The following is a 25,903-nucleotide window of genomic DNA, read 5'->3' on the forward strand; positions in this document are numbered from 1 at the left end:
TGCCCACTACTCACTGTGAAAGCAGCAAACATATATATAGGGAGGGAGCAAGGAGAGTTCAAGAGAGAATGTCCCAAGAGGGAAATGATAAAGCCCTCACTCTAACACACCAACGGAAGCAACGTTAGCCACTCTGCTGAGCGCTTTACTCCCCACAGCCTCTGGAAAGTGGCACCGAGATTATCCCCGTTTTACACATAAGGAAACCGAAGCTCCAGGTGTGAGGCAGCTTGCCGGGTCATTTAGCTGCTAAGTGGCCGAGTGGGGAATCTAGCCCCACCCTGCCCATCCTGAGGACTATCCTCTGGCCACCCTCTGCCTCAGCTAAGGTCAAAGCAAACGGCCTGCCCCAGCACCACCCTAAAGACACGAGCTCCGCCCAGGGCCTTCCTTCCTTGCTCACCATTCAGCCTCAGGCCTACCTCACAGTAAATATGCATCAAAGGAACAAATGAATGAAGCCTTCCAAACCCTGCGGTGAAGTGCCTTTCCTTGTCCAATCAGCCAACTTCCAAGACCTTCCAGAAAGAGATGAGCCAGGGAGTCCAAGCTGCACTCAGGAAAGAAGAATCATCAGTCATGGTTCTGGGTTCTTAGCATAGGATGGCCCGTGCTTCTCCCTTGCTTGTGCCCAGAGGACCGTGGCCATGGCGGGCACACCACCTGCTCTTGCTTTTTCCTCCTCTCTCCTCCTGACTGCTTATGCTCCTGCTGCTTCTGTGGCAGGTCCTAGCCGGTCTCCTATGTCGTGGACTTCTGTTCCTGGAGCTTTTTCATGGCTGCAGATAATGCCTAACTTCTAGCCACTTTACTGGATGAAAACTGGTCTCCAACCAGCGGTCACTCGGAGAGGCCACGGGCAGTGCTCCAGATGGGTCCAGATAACTAGATTCTAGCCCTTCCCGTGACTTACTGGGTGACTGGACACATTTCCTCACATCAAGGCCCTCACCTCCTCGCCCCATTTTTATGTTAGCAATTCGAAAGGAAGCATGCAAAGTCATCCCGGAGCAGCCAGAGAGGCCTGGAGGCCTGGGCCCACCCAGTCTGGAGCACCTGGGAGAGGGAGACTGCCCACTAAGGACACACGCTGAAAGGAGAAGTCTTCCCTGAGGAAAGGATTCAGTCAGGAAGGACTTTCGGTAACTCAGTTCTTAGGAAATTAAGTAGCAGAGAGCAGAGTCCTGTTTGGCCTCCATGTACGGTCTCAGAAGTTAGGAACAAGACTGAAAGGGTCATGATCAATTCTGGAGCCTCTGACACCACCCACGTTGATTAGCCTGGCTTACTGTCTGTATCAAGTGGCTGTCAAGTTTTCAATCATTTAACAAACGGGCATTAAGTAGATACTGTGGATGCAACAGTGACCCAGATAGATGATGGACAGAATGGGTACCTATCAACCTCTGGGCGGGAACCCCAAGGACAGAATGGGTACCTCTCAGCCTCTGGCCGATCTAGCAATTACGCCTAAGGACACACTCCCATGTGCACCTGCCACCTTCCAGCCTTCTCGAAGGCGCCCATCCTCTCAACCTTGGTCTGGCTCAGCCTGCTAAGCCCGGGGTGCCGGTTTTGCACCAGACCTCCTGCCACTGGAGCAGGACAGATGATTACAGTGACAGCCGCCGGGCCCTCCAGGTGGGGGGAGAACGGCCGTGGCCCACGCCGAATGATAAACTACATCCCCGGTGCACGGCGGGGCTCATCTGCTGCTAAGGGGGCTTTGCCGATGTTGACTCATGACACTCCAGGGAGCAGTTCCAGCCTGGCCTGACTTGAGAAGCGTGGAAGTTTCTCTGCTATCAGCCCTGGCTGCCTTTTGGGGGTGAGGATGTTGTTGGGCACACACAGGTCTGTCCAAGGGTGCTTTCCAAATAGGACTCGACTCAAACTAAAGGAAGGCGAACAGATTGGGAGGAAATGTAACAGGGTGCTCTGTGGAGTAAGGCAGATGTGTGCACATAAACACACCTGTTCCAGGGAGTACAAGGCAGTGAAGAGCTAAGCAAGGTAACTAGAACAAGACGGAAGATGCTATTATGTCAGTCACAGAAAGCAAAATCATTGGCAAATCAGCCACCTCTCTGGGCCAAAGGTTCTGTCAAAGAGAAGGGTTTCACAGGGGCGCGCACGTGAAAGCACCCCCGAGAAGCAGCCCGTGGGCTTTAAAGCTGCACTGAGCTCTTTCTCAGCTGGGGTGACTTCACCCCCTGGGGACATCTGGCAACATCTGGAGACATTTCTGGTCGTCTCATTGGGAGAGGTGTTACTGGCATTAAGTGAGTAGAAGCTGGGGTGCTGCTAAACATCCTACAAGGTGTAGGACAGCATCTCCCCCAACAGAGAATCTGTGGCTCCCAAGTGTCACCACGAGCGTCGAAGGCCAGAAGCCCCGGGCTAAAGGGGCAGGCTGAGATCTGCATTTTACCCAGTGTAGGACCTTGGGAGAGCCGCGTACCTCCTCATCTGAAAAATGGGGACCGTTAAGACCTGAGCTGCTCATCACACAACTTTGTGAGACTCAGTCCCCAAATGTCCAGGAAAGCTTTTTGTAACACTGTGAAGGGCTCCTTCCTGAGCTTTGCTTAGTTTGAAGCCTGCAGGTGATTAAAGCATCTAGCAGTCACGGACAGATAGCAGGCGCTCAATAAATTAAAGAAAATCATCATAGTAAAAACAAAAAAGGCCTATTTCCCCTCTCTGTCCTGTGTCCTCCATATCTCAAGGCCACCTTTTTTTTTTTTTTTTTGCCTATGCATTCTATTAAGTTCTCTAAAGGTAGAGGGCAGGGGCGTCAGCAGAGGCTGTGTCGAAAGCACCCTTGAATGATCAGGGATGAGGACAGAAGACACAGGAGACTGGGAAGTTTTGCCAAATCAAGGGAAGGCCTCGGGCCCCGTGCAGAAGTCCTGTATTTGCTGCTCCTGTGGGACAGGATGCAGGCGGCAGCCGCCCCAGGGTCTCAGCCCTCAGCGGCCTCTGCTCATCGGAGGTCAGCCCACCCAAGGGGCTGTGCAAGTGGTTGGCACTGAGCCTACAGAAGCCGGACCCAGAGTGGGCAACTGGGGGGTGGTGGTGGGGATCGAGGGTGCCGTTTCATCCGTGCGTGCTCCTCTGGGAACCCTTCTGACCTTACCAGCCCTGTGGAAGCTGCTGCGTGGGGACCAAGGGCATGATCCACCCTTGAACTTGCCATCCATCCAAGAATGCCAGATGTACCCTTGAGATTTGGTGAGAGAGAGAATACTTCACGGAGTGGGTGCAAGTGCTGGAACAGAGGGCAGACGTCCAAACACTGAGAAGCCCAGAGGCAGAATGGAGGGGGCTGGAGCCTGGGCAGCCGCTTGAAGCTTAGTACTTCAAGATCCTCAGCAGTCTTTGGACTGCTGTCTTGTCCCAGGCCTCTCAGGGCTGGAGGAGGTCAGGGGCCATCTTGTCCAAACCTCTAGAGGGGATGAGGAGACAGGCCGGAGGGGAGGCGCCCTGCTTTGGCAACCAGCACTCCTCCCACCACATTGCCTCCCCACGGTCTCCCGCCCCCTTGTTGCTATGAACAAAGTGGGAAAACCCCATCTTGGCACCTGGGAAAATGGGCAGAAAGGCAGGCCTGGCTCCAGGTTACAGGGACTTGGCACTTCCGCTCTGGATCCTCCCACATGTTAGGGCTAGGGAGGAACTGGGCCTGCTCTGGGTCAGAAGAGGGCAAGGGGATACAGGAGGCCAGCCTCTCTGGGAGGGAAGGCACAGGAAACCTTTGGGAAGAACACTTAGGAGCTGGTCCCTTCCCTAGGCCTCCTCCATTGTCCCCAGAGGGAGACTCTCCCCACCAAGGGTGACCTCTTTCCCCGACTGTCATTTGCCCACCTGTGTCTCATAGGGTCAAGGTGATGGCCCCGAGCAGCGGGGACACCCTCCATGGCCTGGTTTTCACCTCCCCTTTCCCTCCCCTCCAGAACAAGCACGTGCCACATTGCCAGCACGTCCCAGGAAGTGTTTAATCCTCAGAAAAGCTCAAGGAGGTGGGTCAGGGTCCCACCCTGGGAAGCAGGCTCACCCTTCCTTTCCTCCCCACCGCCAGGGCCAGGCTCTCCCCCCACAGCTGCACCTTATCATCCCACCTCCTGGCTCACCTCCATGCCCCCAGGGCCCTCCCCCAACCCCACACCTGGGCCCCTCCTCCAGGTGCTGCTGGTGCCCCAGGGTTTTTGCAGAAGGAAAGACACACAGACAAGTTTGGTTCAGAAGTAAGAGGCTGGGGGAGGCCGCCTGGTGGTGCTTCCACTGGGCGATGCGGCCCCCTGGCTTCCCTGCGGCTATGATCGCCCAGCCATAGGCTCGCAGAGCCTGCAGTTTGGTAATTTCTCTGTTGTCCATTCAAGAAATCTCTCCTCAGACCCCTGTGGTCACACAAGCGGGGAGGGGGCGGTGTGTGACTTTAGGCTGCTCTCCCTAGCCTGGTGTGGCAATCAGGCCAGGCCCCTTTGGGGAGGCGAAGGCTTCTAGACGCAGCCTGACTTTTGGCAGGAGGCAAAGGCTGGTCTTCGGCTGAAATGCAACTAGAGAAGGCACAAAAATCTTCGCTGGTGAAGGGGGCTGAGGGCCATGGCGGTGGGGGGGGGGGGGGAGGAGGGAGGTGGGAAAGGACACATGCCCTTGTCTGCAGGGCTTAACCTCCCATACCACTTGAACCTCCCTCCCTCGGCCAAGCTCTGTCTGTCTGCCCTGGGCTGCAAATCAAGGCACTTTATTAAAGGGAGGGAGCAGCCCCAGGCAAAGGCACAAAAAGAACCCCCATATGTGTTTGCAACAGCCAAGGAGGTCTGGACGACTGGAGTGGAGACTGCTAAGATGGTGGGGAGGGAGGGGAAGGAGACCTCAGTATGAGGGCTCTCAGAATGGCAGGGTCAGATTCTGCCCCTGGCTGAGGGGAGGCCTGACCCTCATTTCACTCCAGGTCTAGTACAGGAGCCTGCAGGAACCGGGCCAGGAAGGCCGCAGCAGCCGGTGCCCAAGCTGTCCTCGCTGCACCTTCTACCTTGAGTTCAGAGCCTAGGTCAAGACTGGCCCCCTGGCCCAGAGCCCCATCCGTCCTCTTCCCTTATATCCCACCAAACCTCTTGAGAGACCAAAAGCACCAGGAAGCCCAGGGAAGGAGAAGTCAGGGAGCTAGGGTTGCCCTGGAGACCCCATCGCATTAGGCATGAAGACATGGGCTCACCCCATCTGGGGACCTGCAGGGCAAGGCTGGCCCAGTGGAGGGAGGGGGTCCAGCATAAAGGAGAGCAGACATGAGTCAAGCTTCCACTTCATGTAAACAAGAAGGAGTGACCCCTGCCCAGCCAGCGACAGTCTTGTAGGGGCGTGTGGTCGTCTTGAGATGCTGCAGACTCTCACATCTAGGCTTGAGGGTCCCTGAGGCCAGGATAGAGGCTGTCGGGCAGGAAGCAAGTGAGGGTCCGAAGTGCAAACTGGTGCAGGGTTTGACCTGTATTCTCCACAGGACAGAGCTGGGGGCATCCACAGGTCCTACCCACTGCTGACCTACGGCTCAGGAAATCACACAATTGCTGGCCTTGGCAAGACTGGGACTTGTTTTACCTGCAGAGACAAGTGACACAGGCAAGGAAGACGTAAGTGAAGTGCTCAGCGGACTCGCCTCCCATTCCTCTCCTGTGCACTGCCCACACCTCAAATTTGGGGCTGGGGTCACGGTCTCCCTCCCAAGGTGCTGATCTGGAGTCAGTAGGGCCCCCAGGAAAGCAAAAGGAAAGGTTCTCCCTGTCTGGTACTCTCAGAAAGACCGTCACTGTTTGGGATATCAGGGGGTCTGCCACCTCCTGAACTCAGCAGCGTCGCGGCGGGGGCGGGGGCGCGAAGGATCCAGAACCCCAATCTACAACTATAATCGATGACTTGACATCTCGCCAAGAGGTGGTTTACCAGTACCTAATACTGTATGCAGTCTCCCTCACAGCTTACAAAGCACAACCAGTCACTCTCTCAGCTAATCCCCCTGGGTAGCTGCTGCACCTCGAGGTGTCATTAGCCCTGCCCTACAGCTGAGGGCAGCCGGGCCACCAGCTCCCCGAGCCAGTCGACACCAGCACCAGCACCTTGCCTCCCAAATCCAGCCTCAGCTCCTTCCACCGTGCAGGCACCCCGGGAGGGGTCACCAGGGTCAGCAGGCTGATGGAGAGCCAGGCAGCACGGCTCAGACCACAGGCTTAGGGGGGTGGTTTTAAGACAGAGGAGGGAGGACGCACACTTCATTGAGGGGAAAGATGGGGGGAGAGAAAGCTGTTCTTCTCCAGACCAGAGAAGCATGCTTCTCCTCTTCCCAGGTCCCTTCCATCCACTTCTACTTCCTTTCAACCCCAAAGCGGAGGCCAGTGGCTTCTTTGGCTGGATTTCTGCTCCCAGAGCTGCAGAGGGGAGGGGGGGTGGGGGAGCGGAGAGGCAGACACTGACATTTCTGGCCCTCCAGGTGTCAGGCTGCTGGGCCTCTGTCCTCCTGGGCACGGGCTGCCTTTCTCCCGGGTGCAGGCTGCTGAGCTCCTTCCTGCTGGCCCCTCTCCACACCGCAAGGATCACCTCCCTGGCGCCCACACCACCTTCCCGTATCACTCCAGCTGTGACGTTAATTCATGTGGCGGCTGCCTCCTCTCTTGGGCCCTTAGTAAGGGAGACACTGAAGAGGCTCCAGTGGAGCCCCTCCCCTCCCCACCCCCCTCAAGCTCGGCTCGCCACCCCCCTGTCTGGGCAGACTGAACCCGCTCCTCGGGACTTGCCGCAGGTCCAGCTGGGCCTCCTTGGAGGCCAAGCTTGAGAGCGTGTAAGGCTTAGAAAAGGTGGGAGGGGGGCTGGATGACTGTGCCACCCCCTCCCTGAGGGCTCCGAGGGTCAAGGCGCCTGGGTCATCTTCCACGATGGTGCCAGACTGCCTCCGACACAGCTCTGCCGCTTACTTCCGCTGTCCCGCGGTCCCCTCACGGCTACAACGGACACAGCTGTCCCCACTGCCTCTCCTTGGCAGCATCTTTTGTTTGCTTGGCCTACTGAGCAGATGCAGAGTTCCTCCCCGGGCGGGGGGGGGGGGGGCACTTTGGAGGCAGGTAAGCAGATCAATTTCTGCATCCCGAAGAAGGGGAAGGAGTGTAGCTTGCGGGGGGGTGGGGGGGGGTGGGAAGGATGGGCCTGCTTCCCAGGCCTGCGCTCTGCCCTGGCTCCTGCACGCCCCCCATCCCGCCCGGGGAGGCTGGGAGAGGCGGGGTGAGAGTCCAGGTTTGCCAGGCTGTGCCTCCCACTCGTTCCATCCGGCCACGAAAGCCTGCAGAGATTCTTTAGACTCAGGATTCATCTCCATGCCTCTGACGGAGAGATGGTTTGAGGACAAACTCCGTGTGTGCCATCATTTCTTCAGTGCACGCTGACTGAGAGTCTAGCATGTGTAGGTGTTTGGCAGGACTGAGGAGAATCAGACCTGCTCAGGTTCACAGGGAAGAATACACAAATGGCCATTCTGTTCTGTTTTTTTTGTTTTTTACAAAGTGTATGTGACATGGGCAGCCCAAGGGAGATTTGAGGGAAGGCCAAACTTCAAAGGGAGCGAACAGTGAAGTGAGACCCAACGTCGAGGTGGGAGCTGGTGGAGGGGCCTGGGGCGTCAGGGCAAGGCCGCTGATCCGAATGCCACACAAGGACCATGAGCTCTACCTCCCTAGGGGTCTCAGGACTTCATATTCCCCTTTTCTGCAAGGTTCTTCCTCTGGATGTCCACACAGCGTTCTCCCTCTCTTCATTCAAGTCTCTGTTCAAATGCCCCTTTGTCCCTGCATCAGAGAGGACTTCCCGATCACCCTTTATAAAAGGGTCACTGCCCTCCCTGTCCTTCTGTTTCCAGCACGGTATTCACTCCATAAGAGCAGGGGTTTTGCTGGTTTTGTTCGCTCTTGTACCAGGAACTTAGCACAGAGCAAACATTGCATAGATATATATTTGTTGAGTAAAATGGATGACCAGGCAGTGGCAAGCTACTTAAAGGTTCATACCAATACTACCAACAATAGCAGCATCAATAGATCTTGGCTGGGCGATGTACATGCCCTCACTCACCTAGCTGGTGATGAAGCCCTGGCGAGGCCCAAGGGAAACCAGAAAGGCAGAGGGATCATGACATATGCCAATGAGAATAAGGATGCTGGCCTCTTTTCTAGAACCAGGTGGCATCAGTTCCTCGAAGGATGCTCACTCGATTCCCCTCACCTTGCTGTGTGGTTGGGACCCTGACTGATAACAGTGCTTGGCTTTATCAAGTCAGACCTCCAGATACCAGCTGGGGCATGACCCATGATGCTCAGGAGTGACAATGAATTTCGAAACTCTACTCAAGACAGCTCTTGAGTAGACTTATCCTGGAACTGGAGGCCCACAGGTCCCCTAGGGAGCTCTGAACCCTAGAAGCACTTCCCCAACCTTCCATCCCAGACAGGGGCCCAGGTTTCCAAGAGACATTTGAGACCTCCAGCCCCCAGGGATGACACAGGTGAGCCTGAAGTCCCAAATCCAGGAGCCCAGTGGCCACAGAACTAGGAGCCAGACCACACTGCCAGTTAGGGTGGCCCCCCATGCATGAATCAGGGAACCCAGGAGAGTTCTGGAAATGCAACTGTCACTGCAGTCCCCTCAGAGAACTCTGGGAAGAAAAGCATGGGCCCAGGCGACCTCGGAAGGTAGTCTGGGGTATTAATGGCCACTCTCCACTAATGGGACACCAGGGCGAGAGTCCATTGCTAAGAAGCCTCTGGCCCTTCCAAATAGTCTTTAATGATGTAGGAAAGTGGCACTAACCCTAGCCTTCTGGAGATAGCCACAATGCTTTGTGCAGGGCCCGGGGAGGCAAGAGACCATGCTGCCCTATCTCCCTGAGTGACCAGGGACACAGAAGCTTGCCTCTCTGCATATCCTATCTGTGAACGATGTCATCAGGCAGGGTGGTTGTGAGTTCTGTGTGACAGCATTTAGCACGGGTCCACCCAGCACCTGGTCAGGGAATGTCTGTGCCTTTCTTCCTTCCCTGGAGGACATTACCTGGAACCTCCCCCCGCCCCCCAGCCTAGCAGCCCTGTGAGAACAGGGCCTATCCGAGTGTTGTCATAATCCGCTGCCCTGGGGACCCCCTACATGGGAAAACACTCAGGACACTTGTTTAAAAGGCAGATTCCTGAGCCCAGCCCAGCGATACAGACTCCCCACCGTGTTTTAACAAGGCTCTCCAGTGAATGCTGCTCCCTGAGATTGGGATCTCTGCCCCAGAGGGCCTGTCCCAAGCTCCTGGATGGACACAGGTGGCAGGCTTGGGAAAGGTCCTAAGTGCACCCAGTGCAGAAACAAGGTCTCAGTTGAGAGAAAAACCAGAAGGAAAAGGAGCTCAGCTTCCACCAGTAGAGGGGGCAGTGAGCCTTCAAACCACGAGGCAACACTCCCTGCGCCCCCCCCCAACCCTGACAAGACACCCCCCAGCCCATCCCCAGACCTTCGGAAGGGATTTCCAAAGGTTCTCCCGAGGGCCACACTTGGACCTGCAAAAATCTGCATGCGGCTTGACAACTGTATACTTCTTATCAAGCAATCTTACAGGCTGCCAGCACTTAGCTTTTCCATTTCTCTCTTCCACCCACCCTATCCATCAGCCCAGGCTCTCCCTGGACAAGAGGGCAGCAGGGAGAGAGAGGACAGAGTCCGAATCAGGAGCTCAGAGGGACCTCCGAAATCCTCCCTGGCTCAGGAACAGGAAACAGCCCTGGGAGGTGAATGGATGGGTCCAGGGTATGGGGAGCAAAGTGCTGGGAGCTGAGATCCCACATGATGTCTGTTCTGATGATGTCCTGAATGTTCTGTAGGAAAAGGATCCTTTCCCTAGGTGAGGGCTCTAAGGTAGTAAAGTGATTTCCTCCTGGATGACAGTTCCCAGAGTACTGGAATTACTAGTTCCAACCTTGGGGGCCCCATGCAGTCAGGAATGCGACCCTCTGCCACACAGAGTCCTGGTGACTTAGCTTCTGAGACGAGGCACCAGGACAGCCCAGCTGCAGTCCAGCGTTTGGGAAGCTGGAGGCCAAGAAAAGGGCCTGTGGGGAGAGAGGGGTCCTGCTTCTTGCCACTGCCCTTTGAGGGAAGCAAGCGGCAGGAAGAGGAACGGGCTCATTAGCAACCTGACTACGAGGCCCCCCATGAACGGGATGCCCAGCCAGGTGAGCCGAGGCTGTGCTGGATGAGGCCACTCTGTGTTTCTTCTAAAGAATGGAGAAGGAATAGGGTGACCCTGCTAGGCATCCCCGGGGCCTTCCTGACTTTATGTGCCGGTGGGCCGGGCTCTCAGGAGAGGAGCTTCCCCGGGGCGCAGCCCCACGCTCTTGGCTGGCTCCTGGGCACCGTCCGAAAACACTCAGAGGGCAGTGTCAGTGACGGTGACCAGCCCAGTCCTCCAAGCAGGGGAACTCGCTGCTGACTTAGGAAAGGTGGCAGGAAGGGACAAGACAATGGGCCTTTCGTTTCTATGGAAACAGCACCTCAGGGTGAGGGGCTGAAGGGAGCGAGAGCTCCCACTTCACCTACAGTCAGGACTTGGGAAGTGGCCCTTCTTGTGGTTGGGCTCGCCCCTCCCTCGCCCTTCCCTGCCAGGTGTTCACCATGGCAACCCTTCCTCCAAACAAGAGGTGCAAGGTGGCAGAGCAGCTGGTGTTGGGGGCGCCAGGGAGCCCAGCGGGGACAGGAGTGGGGGACAGCACCCCTCTGTGCAGGACACAGAGCCCCACTGGCAGGACACGGGCCCCGGCCTGGGTTTGAGTCCTGACCCCACTACCACTTACTGTGCCCTGGGCCCACCGAATGCACCTCTCTGAGCTTCTAGCAGCCGCCTCTGTGGTTGTTGTAAGGAAAAAGGAAGAGAGAAAGCATCTCCTGAAGGACCGGGCACTTCCCGGCCAAATGGAGGTCCGGCACTGGCAGCCCTGCGTCCCTCACTCACAGGGACTCCCCGGCCTGTCCTGACGTGGAGAAGTGCAGACGGGGCGCGCCAGGTTCTGTGGCCGGCTTGGGGGGGGTCAGCGGCGGGGCGAAGATGGCTGTGATCCGGTCAGAGCTGGGTCCGTGGGGGCCACAACAGACCTGGAAGCACTCAGGCTGCCCAGGCCAAGGCCCCAGCATCACCTCCCTGGCCGGGTGCGAGGCCGGTCTCACTGCTGCCGAGCGCCACGGCCATGGGAGAAACCCCAGCATGGAGACCCCTTCCACCGGGAGGTGCTGCCGCGGGGACAGGCACGGGCAGTGGCCCCGGCTGCCACCACCAGCCTCCAGAAAGTCCTGCTCCAGAGAAAGACACGAAGGCCCAGACCTCCAGGGGATCCCCAAGAGCCAGCCAGAAAGACACGGCCACCAGGAACAATGTCTCCCGAATGTAAGCAGCATGGCAAACACCACTTCTCAAATAAGCACACGGAAGAGCCGAGTCACACTATTTACAACAGAAATGAGGAAAGTGGGTCAGGGCGTTGGTGGGGCACAGGTGAGGGTGGGGTGTGCGTGAGCCGGCTGGATCCTGATGACAGGTGATGTGGCAGGGAACAGGTTTTCTAGAATGAGCCCTAGACTCAGAGGCAGAGGTCAAGCCGGGGTCAGGCCTCTCAGCTGTTCCGTGTCTGTTTCTTCACTGACAAAGGACAAAGTTTCCAAGCCTGGTAGTAGCAACGATAGCTCTCGGACGACCCCATGTCCAGCACTGTTCTGAGCACTATATCCTCAGGGCAGCTTTCTCCCCTTTTATTTCTTTATTTTTAAAGATTTATTTATTTATTAGAGAGAGAAAGAGCGAGCGAGCACGAGGACAGGGGCAGAGGGAGAGGGAGAGAGAATCCTAAGCAGGCTCCACGCCCAGCGCAGAGCCCCCACGCAGGAGCTCAGTCTCGAGACCCTGAGATCATGACCTGAGCTGAAATGGGAGAGTCAGACGCTTCAGCCAACTGAGCCACCCGGGCACCCCGTCCTTCTCCGCTTGGAGAGAAGAGGAAGTGAACTCGGACCTGCCCGAGCAGCAGGGGAACTGGGCAGCATCGGAGCTCAGGGCTCCCGCGCCCTGCGCGCCGGCACGCTGCCTGTCTGCAGAGAGGAGGCAAGGCTCCCGGAGGAGGATGGGGGGCCTGGCGAGCAGGGCGCCGCAGGCGGAGGGCTCACCTGAGATGTCGGCACTGGAGCCCTCTTTGGGCCTCTTCCCCGTCACTAGCCGCACTTCTGCAAAGGTCTCGGTGCAGAGGGAGCCGGTCACGCCGTTGGGCGCCGTGGGACTCTTGGCCCGTCGACTGAAGAGCCTCTTGCTCAAGCGCCTGCCGTCCTTGGCCGCCGTGGCCTCCCCGTTGGCAGCTTCTCCCTTGCCGTTTTGGACGAGCGCCTCTGGGGGTCTGGGCTTCAGGTCCACGCGCAGGTGAGAGAGCACCCTGCCGTCCCTCCGAGTCAGCTCTCCAGAGGGAACGGGCTCCACGGGGGGCAGCACCTGCTCCAGCGTGACCAGGTCATTCAGGAAGCCCTCCAGGCGCCGGGCCGCCTCGCCGCCTCTGCCCCCCTCCTCCTGCTCCTCCGGGTCACGGCCGGCCTCCCGCTGCTGCCGGGCGGCCCGGCGCATCATCTCCCCGGGGGGGTGGCGGCTGCCTGACGCCAGGGCATACTTGGGGTTGATTAGCTTGCGAGCCACGGTGGAGGAGTAGTTGGCGCCGAGCCTCCCGGCGCCCCCTGCCAGGTTCAGCTGCTGGTGCAAGTTCACCTCCTCGGAGATGGCATACAGCTCCCGGAACTCCACATCGAAGGGCTCCACGTTCTGCCCTGTGAGGAGGAGGAGAAGGTTCCTGTCCATGTAGGAGGAGCTCCAGGTGAACCTGGGAACGTGGGGACAGAAAAGCACAACACGTAGGCCCAGCCTGTGGCAGGCCCCTGGCCGTCCCATCTGCACAGCCCGCTGCCCCACCCCAACCTCATCTACCACGGAGGGCAGATGCCTTGCTGCCTGGTGGAAGGGGCCTCCTGGACCCACATGCTCCCTCTTTCCCAGGTCTTGGCCTCAAATGCAGAAAGCAGGCAAGGGCATGGGAAGGCAGGCCTGGATTCCCACCTGGTTTCTACCCTTGGAGGCCTTGTAAAGTGGGGCTCATGGGGCGTCCAGTCACAAAAGTGTTGTGAGGCTCACGTGTGACATCACATGTAAAACATTTAGTCCAGTACGTGGCACAAACACACACTGAATAAGGACAGATGCAGCTGCTGCTATTGGTTTTGCTTTTTGTTTTTTTAAAGATTTTACTTATTTATTTGAGAGAGAGTTCACACAACAAGCACAGGGGAGGGGGAGAGGGAGAAGAAGGCCCCCTGCTCAGCAGGGAGCCCGATGCGGGGCTCGATCCCAGGACCCCGAGATCATGACCCAAGCCAAAGGCACATGCTTACCCGACTGAGCCACCCAGGCGCCCTGCTGCTCTTGTTAATAATGGCTCTTCTCTGAGTCTTTAGAGCACTCGGTGTCTGCAAACCCCCACACTTTAGCCACGTCAGAGGACTCCTGCCACTTACTGATGGCTTCACGGGCCCAGGTCTCTCGCCTCACCTAGATTTCAGTTTACTTGGAGGACAGAGACTGCACAGATAGTCTCTCATGTTCTGGTAACTGACTTCTGAATCGAATTCGGGACACATTTCCTCCACACCACACCCTTACATTTCTTTTTCTTTTTGGCATATGAAAATTTATTATTGTCATGTTTTCGCCATCAAAACTTACGATCTTGGTCTTTCCTTCTTGCCTCTGTATTTGGCAAAAAGAGAGACATTGGCTACTTTGACAACCTTAAAGCGAATTCCAGGAACGTCACTGAGAGCATGACCTTTGCAGCCAAATCCAGCACCAGAACCTCATCATTTTCCTCAGTAAAATTCAAACAACCATCACTGGGTACAAAGGCTGTGACGTTTTTGCCATTCTTAATCAGCTGGATCCTGACACATTTCCTGATGGCAGAATGTGGCTGCTTGGCTTCAACGCTTGCTTTTCTCAGCACAATTCCTTTTGCATGGGAAGCACCTCCAAAAGGGCTGGCGCCCAGGGCTGTGCCCAAAGGGGCTTTCTTGTGCTGTTTATCATGCCACTTCTGATCTCGTCGGCCATGGAGCTTCCTTGGCAGTACGAAAACTACGACCCTTACCCATCCTGCTGGCACCACAGGCCTGAGCAAGAGAGACCGCACCCTCACATTTCTTTCCCAGATCTGGTTAATTCTGCTTCCTGATTATCCCACCCAGTGACTAGCCTCAAAATGCAACCAGCTGCTGTGGACCATGAAAGGCAAGCCATACTTAATGCCCAGGAGGAGTTGACCGTCTTTCTGGAATAATCTAGTAGCCAGAAATTTTGAGGGCAGGGACTGGCCAGGAGGCTCTTCTTTGCCATTAGATCAGATAATACGCCTTAAACCCACGACTATGGGGGCTCCAGTCCAGAGTCTTCCTGACCATGTACATTTGTTACTACAAATATAGGCCTCCGGGGTTCTTCTATGACCTGTCCCGACTCACCTGTAAGATCCAGTGGCTACTTTTTCACCATCTACCATTAGGAACGTTGATGACAGGGTCCCCTTGATCTTCCCCATGGGCATGTAGAAGCCAACACCCGTCACAGAGCGGACACGGATGTTCTGTTGAGAAGAGGAGAAAGGCACTGTCACTCATGAGGCTCTGAGCCAAGTTTTGTTTGGGCAGAGGAGGAACCCTCTTGTCCGTGGAACCTGCCTGTTGGTTCCTGTCTATACTAGACTCCGCTTCCTACAGCCGTAGAGGTGGAACCCCATTTGGAGAGCAAGAGGAAGTTAGCAAATCTTGCTCTGAGCGTAGATGAATCCAGAGTGGTGCCTGCCTGCTCCCAAAGCTCCCCAGAAGAGAAACATAGCCCTAGCTTTGATCCTGACAGTGACTCTGCAGGGTGAACACCCCAGGACTGGGCCACAGCTGCCTTCTTAGCCTCAATAGTCTTGAGTTGAAATTTAAGCTGGGCACGTAATGTAGGGTTATTCATTCACAAGCAAGGTTTTAGACAGAAAGAAAGGTGTTGAGCATGCTCACCTGTGCGCCTGAACTGGGCAGAGGATGGGTCAGAGGCAGCCTCCATCTCATCTCCCGCCCTCCTTCCCCAACCTCCACCCCTACCCCAGTGGTACAACTTACCCGAATACGGAAGTTGGTGAGCTCTAGGCCCTGACACATTTCCAAGAAAAACTTCACGCCTGCCTCATCCAGGATGATATATACTGGGACCTGGCGCTTAAAGGCAGCATCCACAATGTCTTGGAAGATATCGCCATCAGTGAAGAGGTCCATGACCACCGCAATGACCTGGATGGGGAAGGGCACTAGTGAGGCACGTGGTGACTCCATGTCTGTAGTGATACACTGTGGCCCAGAGAGGACCAGTTGGGCCTAGGTAACTGGAGGCCAAGAGTCAAACACCCCATTTGCACCACTCCTGGGCTCTCCACGTCCCTGCCCATCTCTGAGCACTTCTGAGCCCGGAGATGGGCTCTCTGCTCTGAGAAATGCCTGGGGGTCCAGGCTGTGCTCCTTGTACTTCATCCTTGACAAGTCCCCACTACCCCACCCTGGGCATTCTTCAACAGCTCTTCAGAAGCCATACCAGGGAGACCTAGGAGGCTGAGGAAAGTTGGTCCTGGCAGCCCAGGAAAACAAGTAGGCTCAAGAAGATGAGATCGCTGAGAAGCATGGGATGGACTCATTACCACCACCTGCAAATCTGCTCAAACCCTTTTCTCTGCAGGCCTGGGCGCTTTGATCTCCCTAGATCTGTGCAAAGTTCCATACTCCCCTTGGTGCGGTTTCAGATAGAGCTCCAGTTAGCTCAAACTCCCTTGGCTTCCAAGTGGCCGGGTCATCCCACACTACCCTCAAGTTAAGGTCACTGCCTAGGACTCCTGATTTCCAAAAGCCCGTCCTTGAAGATCTGTCCTGGAAGCTGAGGCTTTCTGCAGCCTGAGGCAGATCTGCCTTTCTGACCTTAACTTCCTCCATTTTCCTATGCAAACCTTCCTCTGCTCTAGTGGCAGGGTTTTCTTGCGGGCCCCAAGCATTGTGCATGTGATGCAGAGGAAAGGGAATGCTTTGGGGTCAACAGATCTGGTTATAATGACTTCCTATGCAAGTGACCTTAGGCAAGTCACTTAACCTTGGTGAGCCTCTATTTCCTTATCTGCAAGGTGGGGATACCCTTTACCCTGTACTTTTATTTTGCCATCGAGATTAGATAACATCTGTAAAGCATCAAATACAGTGCCTGGTATGTAGTAAGTCCTAAATAAATGGTAATCACTGTACAGTTGAGGGATTCTGTTAGTTGTTGCCACTGAAAGCCTGAACACTGAAGTCAGACAGACCAGGCCTAGTAGACCAGCTCCACCACTGACTCATCAGTGCCCCAGCTAATAACAGCACCTATCTCAAAGAGATGTTGTGAGGGCTTAGGGAGATAAACCATGAGAGCACTTAGCACAGTGCCTGGCACATGGTAAGCTCAACAGTGGTATCCTCCATCCCCACCACCCTCACACATGTGCTCTACCATCACCCTGCCTCTAAAGACCCGCCCCCCTCAATTCACACAGTATTATTTATGACTGTTCTTGGCTCTTACATTTCATACTCAATCATCCATACGACTTAACATTTACTGAGCCCCATAGGCAGAGGGAGGATCTAAAGACAAACTTTAATCCCTAACTTCAAGGGGTTAATCCTATTGGAATGATAAACCATTTGCACTAAATAAGATAGGAGGCAAAATGAGATAAATGCTTTAAGAGATGTACAGATGACATGTGATGTGAGTTCAAAGTCGGAAGGGGGGTGGGAGGAGGGCCAGCGGGAGGGAGGGAGACTGAATGATTACTTCTGGCCATAGGAGAACTTCTTAAGAAAGGCTTCACCAGGGAAGCTAAGACCTGAAGAATGGGCAGCCTCGGGGACCAGGAGAAATGAACAGGGAGGAAAACCGAGCCGGCAAGTGGGCAGGGCTGCCATGCATGGGTATGCAGGTTGTGCACTGCACATGGGCTCTGGGCTGAGGGGGTGAATGGAAGCTGTGTCTGCCTGAGGAAGGGACAGCTTTTCCTAATCTGCACATAGCATCCACATGGGCTAGCAGAAGCCTATGAGGCAGGCATTTCAGGCAAAGAACACATCATAAACATAAACTGAGGACAGGGACTAACATGCATTGTGTACATTCCATGTGCCCCATGCTGTTCCAGATGCTTTAGGTAAATTTTCTAATTTGATCCTCACAATAAGGAGGACTATTCTCATTTTACAGATGAGGAAGTAAATGCAAAGGGGCTAAATGATGTGTCCAAGGTCATACAGTTAGCATGTAGCGGAGCAGGGATTTGAACTCAAGTCTCTCAGACTCTGTAAGGTATTTTAGAAATTTTAAAGAATCAGCTTTAAAAAGACCAAACAACGGGGCGCCTGGGTGGCTCAGTGGTTAGGCGACTGCCTTCAGCTCAGGTCATGATCCTGGAGTCCCGGGATCTAGTCCCGCATTGGGCTCCCTGCTCGGCAGGGAGTCTGCTTCTCCCTCTGACCTTCCTCCTTCTCATGCTCTCTGTCTCTCATTCTCTCTCTCTCAAATAAATAAATAAAATCTTTAAAAATAAATAAATAAATAAATAATAAAAAATTAAAAAAATAAAAAGACCAAACAAGATAGACAAACTTCTGACAAGGCTGACAAAAACAGGAAATGCAGATAAAGTGCTGAGTAAAAACAGAAATAACCACACACATATTTACTTTTTAAGAAATCGTATTATTTGGGGCGCCTGGGTGGCTCAGCCGTTAAGCGACTGCCTTCAGCTCAGGTCATGATCCCAGGGTCCTGGGATTGAGCCCCGCATCGGGCTCCCTGCTCAGCGGGAAGCCTGCTTCTCCCTCTCCCACTCCCCCTGCTTGTGTTCCCTCTCTCGCTGTGTCTCTCTCTCTCAAATAAATAAATAAAAGAAATCTTTAAAAAACAAATCATATTATTTAAGAAATAGTAAAAATGGCAAAAAGAATATTAGGACTATTTACACATTGATGAATCTGAAAGTGAGAATGACATGGTTAAGTCGTTAAAAGCAAATTAAACATAATCCAGCATAATCCAGTAAGGTTTATCCTGGAAATAGAAGGATGATTCAACATCAGAAAATCTGTCCTTTTAATTTATAACACTTATGGGGTCAAGGTGGGGAAATCATATATTATCTTAATAGGTTTTTAGAAGTATTTGATAACATGGGGTGCCTGGGTGGCCCAGTGGGTTAAGCATCTGCCTTCAGCTCAGGTCATGATCCTAGAGTCCCAGGATGGAGCCCTGCGTCGGGCTACCTGCTCAGCGGCGAGTCTGCTTCTCCCTCTGCCCCTCACCCTGCTCATGCTCTTTCTCTCTCTCAAATAAATAAATAAAATATTTTTTATTTGAGTATTTGAGGGGCGCCTGGGTGGCTCAGTCCTTAAGCGTCTGCCTTCGGCTCAGGTGATGATCCCAGGGTCCTGGGATCGAGCCCTGCATCGGGCTCCCTGCTCAGCGGGAAGCCTGCTTCTCCCTCTCCTACTCCCCCTGCTTATGTTCCCTCTCTTGCTGTCTCTCTATCAAATAAATAAATAAAATCTTTTTTTTAAAAAGTATTTGATAACATGAGATCCCTATTTGTGATTAAAATACTCAAAAAACTAACAATAGAAGGGACCTTCCTTAACTTGATAACGGCTATCTACAAAAAATCCACATGAAACATACTGAACAGAAAAACATTAGATGCATTCCCTTTAAGTCTCAAGAACATCAATAATACTTTTACCACTGCTGTGGTAAAAAAAGTATTGGAGGTGCTGACCAATGCAATATGAAAAAGAGAGAGAAGGATTAGAAGAAACAAAACTACCCATATTTGGAGATGATTTTTTTTTTTTTAAGTAGGCTCCATGCCCAGTGTGGAGCCCAACGTGGGGCTTGAACTCATGACCCTGAGATCAAGACCTGAGCTGAGATCGAGAGTCAGATGCTTAACAACTGAGCCACCCTTGGAGATGATATTATTATAGAAAACCCAGCAAAATGCAGAGGAACATTATTAGAATTAACAGGAGAATTTAGCAAGATTGCCAGATACAAGAAAAACTAACAAAGGCCAATAGCATTCTTTTTTTTTTTTTTTTTAAGATTTTATTTATTTATTCATGAGAGACAGAGAGAGAGAGAGAGAGAGACAGAGGCAGAGGGAGAAGCAGGCTCCCCGCGGAGCAGGGAGCCCGATGCGGGACTCGATCCCAGGACCCTGGGATCATGACCTGAGCCGAAGGCAGACGCTTAACCGACTGAGCCACCCAGGCGTCCCAGGCCAATAGCATTCTTATACTACAGTAGCAATCAACTAAAAAAGGGGGAAGGTGAGAAAAAGTAAGATCAACATTGCAATTTTAAACACACAGGATTTAAGAATACCTTTATGGAGAAATTTAGAAATCTCTATTCAAGGATATTTTAAAATATGTGAATAAATGAAGAGATAAATTATGTTCATGGATAATATGATTCAATATTTGAAAAACTGAATTCTCCCCATATTAATAAAATACAATGCAATTCCAATGAAAGTCAGTAAATTTTTTTGAGGAACTCAAATAATTCTAGAATGCAAGGAAGGATAAAGATCTACAATAGCTAAGTCAATTTTGAAAAAGAAAAGCTGAGGGACGCCTGGGTGGCTCAGATTGTTAAGTGTCTGCCTTCGGCTCAGGTCGTGATTTCTGTTCTGGGATCGAACCCCACATGGGGCTCCCTGCTCAGCAGAGAGTCTGCTTCTCCCTCTCCTTCTGCCTTTCCCCCCTGCTTGTGCTCTGTCTCTATAATGAATAAATAAAATCTTAAAAAAAGAAAAAGAAAAGCTGAAAGGGGTCACTTTTCCTACCAGATAGTGAGATAAACTGCCGAACCATAGTAATAAGCATTGTGGTGCTGAGACAGGAAGGAACTAAAAAACACACTAACGAAACAGAACAGAGACCAGAAACAACTCTGTGCCATAAACATACAGAACTTGAAGTCTGACAGAGGTAGAATCACAACTCAGTGGAGAAAGGATGTTGCTTAGTAGATGTTATTGGGAAATTGGCTTACTATTGAGAGAAAAAGTGTATTCCTGCCTTACACTATATATAAAGGTAGATTTCAGGTAGGCTAAATACCTAAATGTGAAAGATAAAACTAATAAAGGAATTGATAAGATAGGTAAGAGGATTTCTTAAGAGTCTAAAAGCACAAGTCACAAGGCAAGTGAAATTTAAAAAATAATGCATTTGGGGTGCCTGGGTGGCTCAGGTCATGATCCTGGAGTCCCGGGATTGAGCCCCACGTTGGGCTCCCTGCTCAGTGGGGAGTCCGCTTCTCCCTCCACCCTCACCCACTCACGCTCTCTCTCCCTTTCTCTCTCAAATAAATAAAATCCTTAAAAAAAATAATGCATTTGATAAATTAGGGATTTTCTGTTCAAAGGAGGATGCCATTAGATAAAGGCAACTGTTGACAAGGGAAAAGATACCTGCAATGTCTACAACCAAAAGGAATTAATAATATACAAGGGATCCCTGCAAATCACCATGAAAAAGACAGGGAACTAATTAGAAAAATGGGCAAAGGATGTGAATAGGCGATTCTGAGAGGAGATACCTGAATGGCTAATAAGTATAAAAAGAGAAGCAGACCTCATCAGTAATCAGAAAAATTCAAATTAAAGCAAAGAGATAAGATAGAGAGAGATACCGCCTTACAACTATAAGATTCACTACAAGTGAGAAAGCTGGCTAATCCCAAATGCCGGGGAACCACATGCACTACTGGTGGGAGGGAACCCTGGCACAGCTACTCCCTTCAGCAGTGGGCAGAGCGTGGTGGATTTAAGAATGTGCACAACTGGGGCGCCTGGGTGGCTCAGTCGTTCAGCGTCTGCCTTGACGCTTAGGTCATGATCCCAGGGTCCTGGGATCGAGCCCCACATCAGCGGGGAGCCTGCTTCTCCCTCTCCCACTCCCCCTACTTGTGTTCCTTTTCTCGCTGTGTCTCTCTGTCAAATAAATAAAATCTTAAAAAAAAAAAGAATGTGCATAACTCAAGTCAGCAATGCCACTCTGGTCATGCACCCAGGGAACCTCTTGGATCTTTGCAACAGTCTGTTATGGGGCAGGAACAAAGACATTCACTGCAGCTTTCTTCGGCATAGCAAGGAGCTGGCAACGATTTAGATGTCTGTCTCTAGAAGAATGGGTAAGGAAAATGTGAGGAATGTGCATTGCGGAGTGCTTGGTAGCCAGCAGGAGTGTACTGGTTCCAGTGCAGAACCTGGATAGTTCTTTTGAAAATGGAGAGTTTGATATAAAATGTCAGGGAATGAGATCTCTAGCCTAATACCATTTATGTAAATAAAAACACACGACATAAAATAACACTGCATATGTTTTTCAAGGGTACAGACATGTGCAGGGACATATACTGAACACCTTAGGGTGTCTGCCTGTGGAGGGAGAGAGGAATGGAAGAAAATAAAACAGGAGGCACCTTCTGTGGATGGATGATGGCAGTGGTCCATGACCCAAGGGCTGCAGTCAGCTCTGCACTTGAGGTCCAAAACAGACAGACAAACCCAAAGCAGGCGGCCAGAGCAGTTCGGGGTAGTGAGTACAATGGGGTTGGGCTGGGTCATGGAGGGTTTTAACTGGACGCTTCGGGCTCCAATGCATCAGAGCACACCCTCCTCTCCATCTCGCCGGGCTTCTGATACCTTCCCTCCCAAGTGCTGTCTGAGGCCAGAGGCCATTGTTTGCTCATTTCCAAACTCTCTACGGTGTCCAGGTCAGAGTCAACTCTCAGTGTATTGCCGGGGCGTGCTCAACTGGCTTTCAAGGCACTTCTGGATTCACACTCTTGCTTCCCTTTCACAACTGCAAAACCAAGCAGGGAGCTGGCCACCCTCACCCCTACCCAACCCCACCTGGTGGAGGATGTGATGGGAAAACGGATCGAGAGCCGGAGGGAGAGATGAGTCCCGAGGGCCCCGCTTCCAGGAGGCTTGGTCTGCGGCACTCTGGCGAGAGCCAGCCATCTATGTCACTACCAATTAAACAGTGAAATATCTGTAGTAGGAAGACAAATCAATTGCTCTCTGACTCCTACAATCTCGTTGTGGAGGAGAAGTGATAATTACCCTCAGCTTTGGTCTCTGGAGGGCACTGCTTGACATTCAGCTCCGCAGCTTCAGCCCCAGGAAAACCAGCTCCCCTGCTCCCTCCGCCCGTGGTGTTCAATGTGCCACGTGATCCTCCACCCCAAACCCAACTTCGAGACTCCCGGTGCAAACGGGAAATGGGGTTTGAAAAGAAGGACGTCACAGGCTCAGAACCCGGGGAGACAGATTTTGTCAGCAGAGAAAAGTCACCCCCTCCCAGCAGTAGGCTCCCAGTGTCCTTTACCTGGTTACCCACTGATGTGCAGCCCCCGGGGGGAGAGGTTAATTCGAGGCAGCAGGGGTTTTTAGAAGCTGTGGCCCGCATCATGCTGCAATGCTTCTCATCAGGTGTTTGGTTAGCTTAACATCTCCTCCTCTGATATCCTGCCTCGGCGTGGGGGGGGGGGGGCAGCGGGGCAGGGGAGGGTTAGGAAGCCTCAGAACTCCCCTCTATCTGTCATTTACCTTTAATTACACAGCCAGCTTTTCAGATTCTCTGTCTGGATTCCTTAATTGCCATTAGATAGCAAAATGACCAAAGGATTCCCACCTTCCCCCTGCACTCCAAGGCAGCTCTGCTCAAGACTGCTGGGGACCAGCACCCCGGTGTGTTTGGATGACCCAGACTAGACATGGGGTGTGGATCTCACCGGCCTGCCCCACAGGCACTTCCAAAATCAATATCCTCTTGGTCACCCTGGCCAGAAGCCCTAGTCTACTGGCCTCCTCCTACTCCCCCACTAACATCTGATTGGTCGCTGAGCCCAGCGGGTCCTACCTGCTCCGTGCACCTTCTGTGGGTCAATTCCTTCCTACTCCCACTGTATTACTGCTTTCACTCAGGCCCCCTCATTTCTTACTGAACTCCTGCAATAGCTTCCTAACTAGTCTCTCCTAACTAGTCTTCTCCACAGCAGTGATCCCCGCAGACAACAGCCTCATGAACCAGGGGGGTCCCGGGGCCCTCAAGAGAGGTCCAAACTCCTTAGCTTGGCATTTGAAGGGACTTCTGATTGGCCCCTTTCTGCCTCTCCAGCTTCATCTTGGGCCATATCACCTCGGTCCCTTGCATTCAGCCGTGCAGAATGACCTACCATTGCCCTAACACAGGGTTTCTCGACTGTGGCCCTGCTGACATCTGGGGGGGAGTACTTCTTTGCTGTGGGGGGCTGTCCTGTGCAGGCTACTTAGCAGCATGGCAGTAGCATCAGTCCGAGTGGTGACAACCAAAAATGTCTGTAGACACTATTGATAAATGTCTCCTGGGGGCAAAACCGCACCCCCCCCCCCAATCCCTTTGAGAACCTCTACACACATCAGGTGGTTTTCAGTCCTTTTGGTCCTACTCCTTCCATACCCCGGTGAGATTCCTGTGCAGCTTTCAAGCTCAGCCAAGAATTTCCTGAACTCTTCCCTACCCCTACGCAGCAGTACTCGCCGCTCCCTGCTTCCTGCCCACGTCGTATTCCAGGCAAGTGCGAGGTCCTTGACACTGCATTGTGAGTAACAATCTGCTGATCAGCACTGTCCCTCCCTGGGCTGTGGGCTCCTGGATGGCAGGGACCATGTGATTCGTCTCAGTCTCCACCCTCAGGGGACATCTCTACACAAAATCAGTTCCCTGTGTTTGCAGAATGAATGTCTGCATGTTGTATTTGTGGGGTGCAGTTGTAGCTTTGTAGTTATCTTTTATTTCATTAATGACAAGGCACTGAGGTGGAGAAAAAAAATAATACCAAGCAAGATTCCTGGTTAGATCGTCTTGCTGGAAGGCAAGAGTTAAAGCTCTTCCTCAAGGGTTCACAGAAGGGAAAAGAAGTTGGGGCCTTTTCGGACTGCCACCTGAGTGACAGCTCAAAAGTCTGGTCTCTCTGCCTCTGTCCTACGCACCCAAGATCTTAAAGGAGCTGCCAGGCTCACGTGAGGACAGTACTTAACCAACGTACATCAGGCTGGGAGGCCGGGCTGCCGGCAGTATGTACAGCAAGCACCTCGGCGAAGAGCCCATCCTCCCTGCGATGGGATGCAAGGCATGAAGTGGAGCACAGGCTGCATGTCAGCCCCACGAAGCCCCTCGGCTGTGCCTGCATGCAGGCCACCCCTCGGCACTTAGCCCCTGCACTGGAGGGCAGGCCAGGCGCGCGGAACCCCAGAAGCAGGAGGAAACTTCACAGCTGGAGCCCAGCTCCAGGGTTAACTTACTCTGTTGGGCAGAGGTGGGACTAAAGCCTGAGCTTCTGACCGCAGTCTGGAGCTTCCCCAGAACACCCACCTATCACCCCCCCCAGGTGATGGGGACAGGGCAGCTCTGGGCACAGATCTACTCTGGCGAGGCCCCCAGTCTGCTCTGGTCACACAAAACCAGGCTACTCCGGTGGAACAGGACAATACCGCGCTCTCCTTCACGGCTTTGCCCAGCGCCCTGCTGACGTGGAGCGGCGAGCACCGGGGCGGGTGGGGCTGCCCTTGCTGGCAAAGATCCGTGCCCTTCTCGCTCTGCTCCATGGTGGGGAAAAGCAAGAGGCCACAGGCCGAGCCTGTTCATCGCAGGGCTGCTGGCTGACAGTCACCTCTTTCTGGAGAGGAAGGGACGGAAGCCCACTAAGGTACAGCCCTTCAAGGAAAGCCCACCAGTTCCTGCATCCCGCTGATTACATACGTGAGCCTGGGGCCCAACCTTCACCTCCCAGGGCTGTTCCAAGGCTCAGAGGAGGTCATGCTCATGAAATCCCCTGAAAAAGCTGTACAGTTATAGGGGGTCATTAAAGTGACCCCTTAATGGGTGAATGAGGCTAACTCCCCCCACCGGAAGCCCTAAGGTTCCTCGGGGTAGGGAGGGCGGCAGCTGGCCATCTATCTGGCAGCCCAGGCAGTCCGTTTGTCTGGGACCAGAGAGCAGTCCTTCCCTTTCCCATGGAGGGTACTGCTGCGTCAGCCAGCCAGGAGTCTCCCCTTCTCTTGCCAGCGAGGGCTCAAGGTCTACAGGGCAGTGGTTGTCAAACTTCAGTGTATAAAGAATCATCTGGGGTGGGTGGGGGGTGGGGGCGTGCCTGCTGAACTGCAGATTCAAGGGTCCTATCTGCAGAGATTCTGATCCAGCAGGTCCTTAACGAACGCACTTTAGCAACACCCTTCCCCCCAGGTGATCTGAATGCAGGTGGCGGATGGGTCTCACACTTCGAGTCCTGACTGGTGTTTGCACGAGAATACACTCTCTGGAAGCAGGCAGTCTTACTGGTTGTATGGCCTTGAGTGAGTCATTTCATCTCAGGCCCGGTTTCCTCAAAGGAGGAGAGTTGTTCTGGGTTTTAAGCGAGGTAATGCAGGTGGTGCAAGAGCTCAGGGCTTGGCCTGGTGGGAGCCGCGGGTACAGGCTGGTGCTGTCTTCTCAGAGACTGAAAGCAGAACGAGGGGGCCATCACTTTGGAGGAGGGGCGACAGAGAAAGAGAGCCAGGGAGGGGGCGCCAAGCTCCCAGGGAGCCAGCTGCTGGGAGCTGCCCGCAGGCTCAGACATCCAGGTGGAGATGTTTTTCCT

The 25,903-nt window shown here is 53.4% G+C and overlaps 1 protein-coding gene and 1 pseudogene across 1 annotated transcript in view; both read right to left on the minus strand.

The window, feature by feature from the left end:
• Positions 1-4,072: 4,072 nt before the first annotated feature.
• FAM83F (family with sequence similarity 83 member F) overlaps positions 4,073-25,903 on the minus strand; it is a 34,107-nt gene continuing 12,276 nt past the window's right edge. Inside the window, exons 2-5 of the mRNA XM_045866838.3 lie at positions 15,262-15,429; positions 14,614-14,735; positions 12,232-12,926; positions 4,073-5,601 (exon numbers count right to left, since the gene is read on the minus strand). Coding sequence (XP_045722794.2) covers positions 5,552-5,601; positions 12,232-12,926; positions 14,614-14,735; positions 15,262-15,429 — 1,035 coding nt within the window. The 3' untranslated portion in view covers positions 4,073-5,551. The remainder of the gene's footprint in view (positions 5,602-12,231; positions 12,927-14,613; positions 14,736-15,261; positions 15,430-25,903) is intronic.
• On the minus strand, positions 13,819-14,247 carry LOC123837717 (small ribosomal subunit protein uS12-like; annotated as a pseudogene).

Source organism: Mirounga angustirostris, unplaced genomic scaffold (assembly GCF_029215605.1).
Source record: "Mirounga angustirostris isolate CCGP_5_RB_7025 unplaced genomic scaffold, mMirAng1.0.hap1 SCAF_5, whole genome shotgun sequence".
NCBI lineage: Eukaryota > Metazoa > Chordata > Mammalia > Carnivora > Phocidae > Mirounga > Mirounga angustirostris.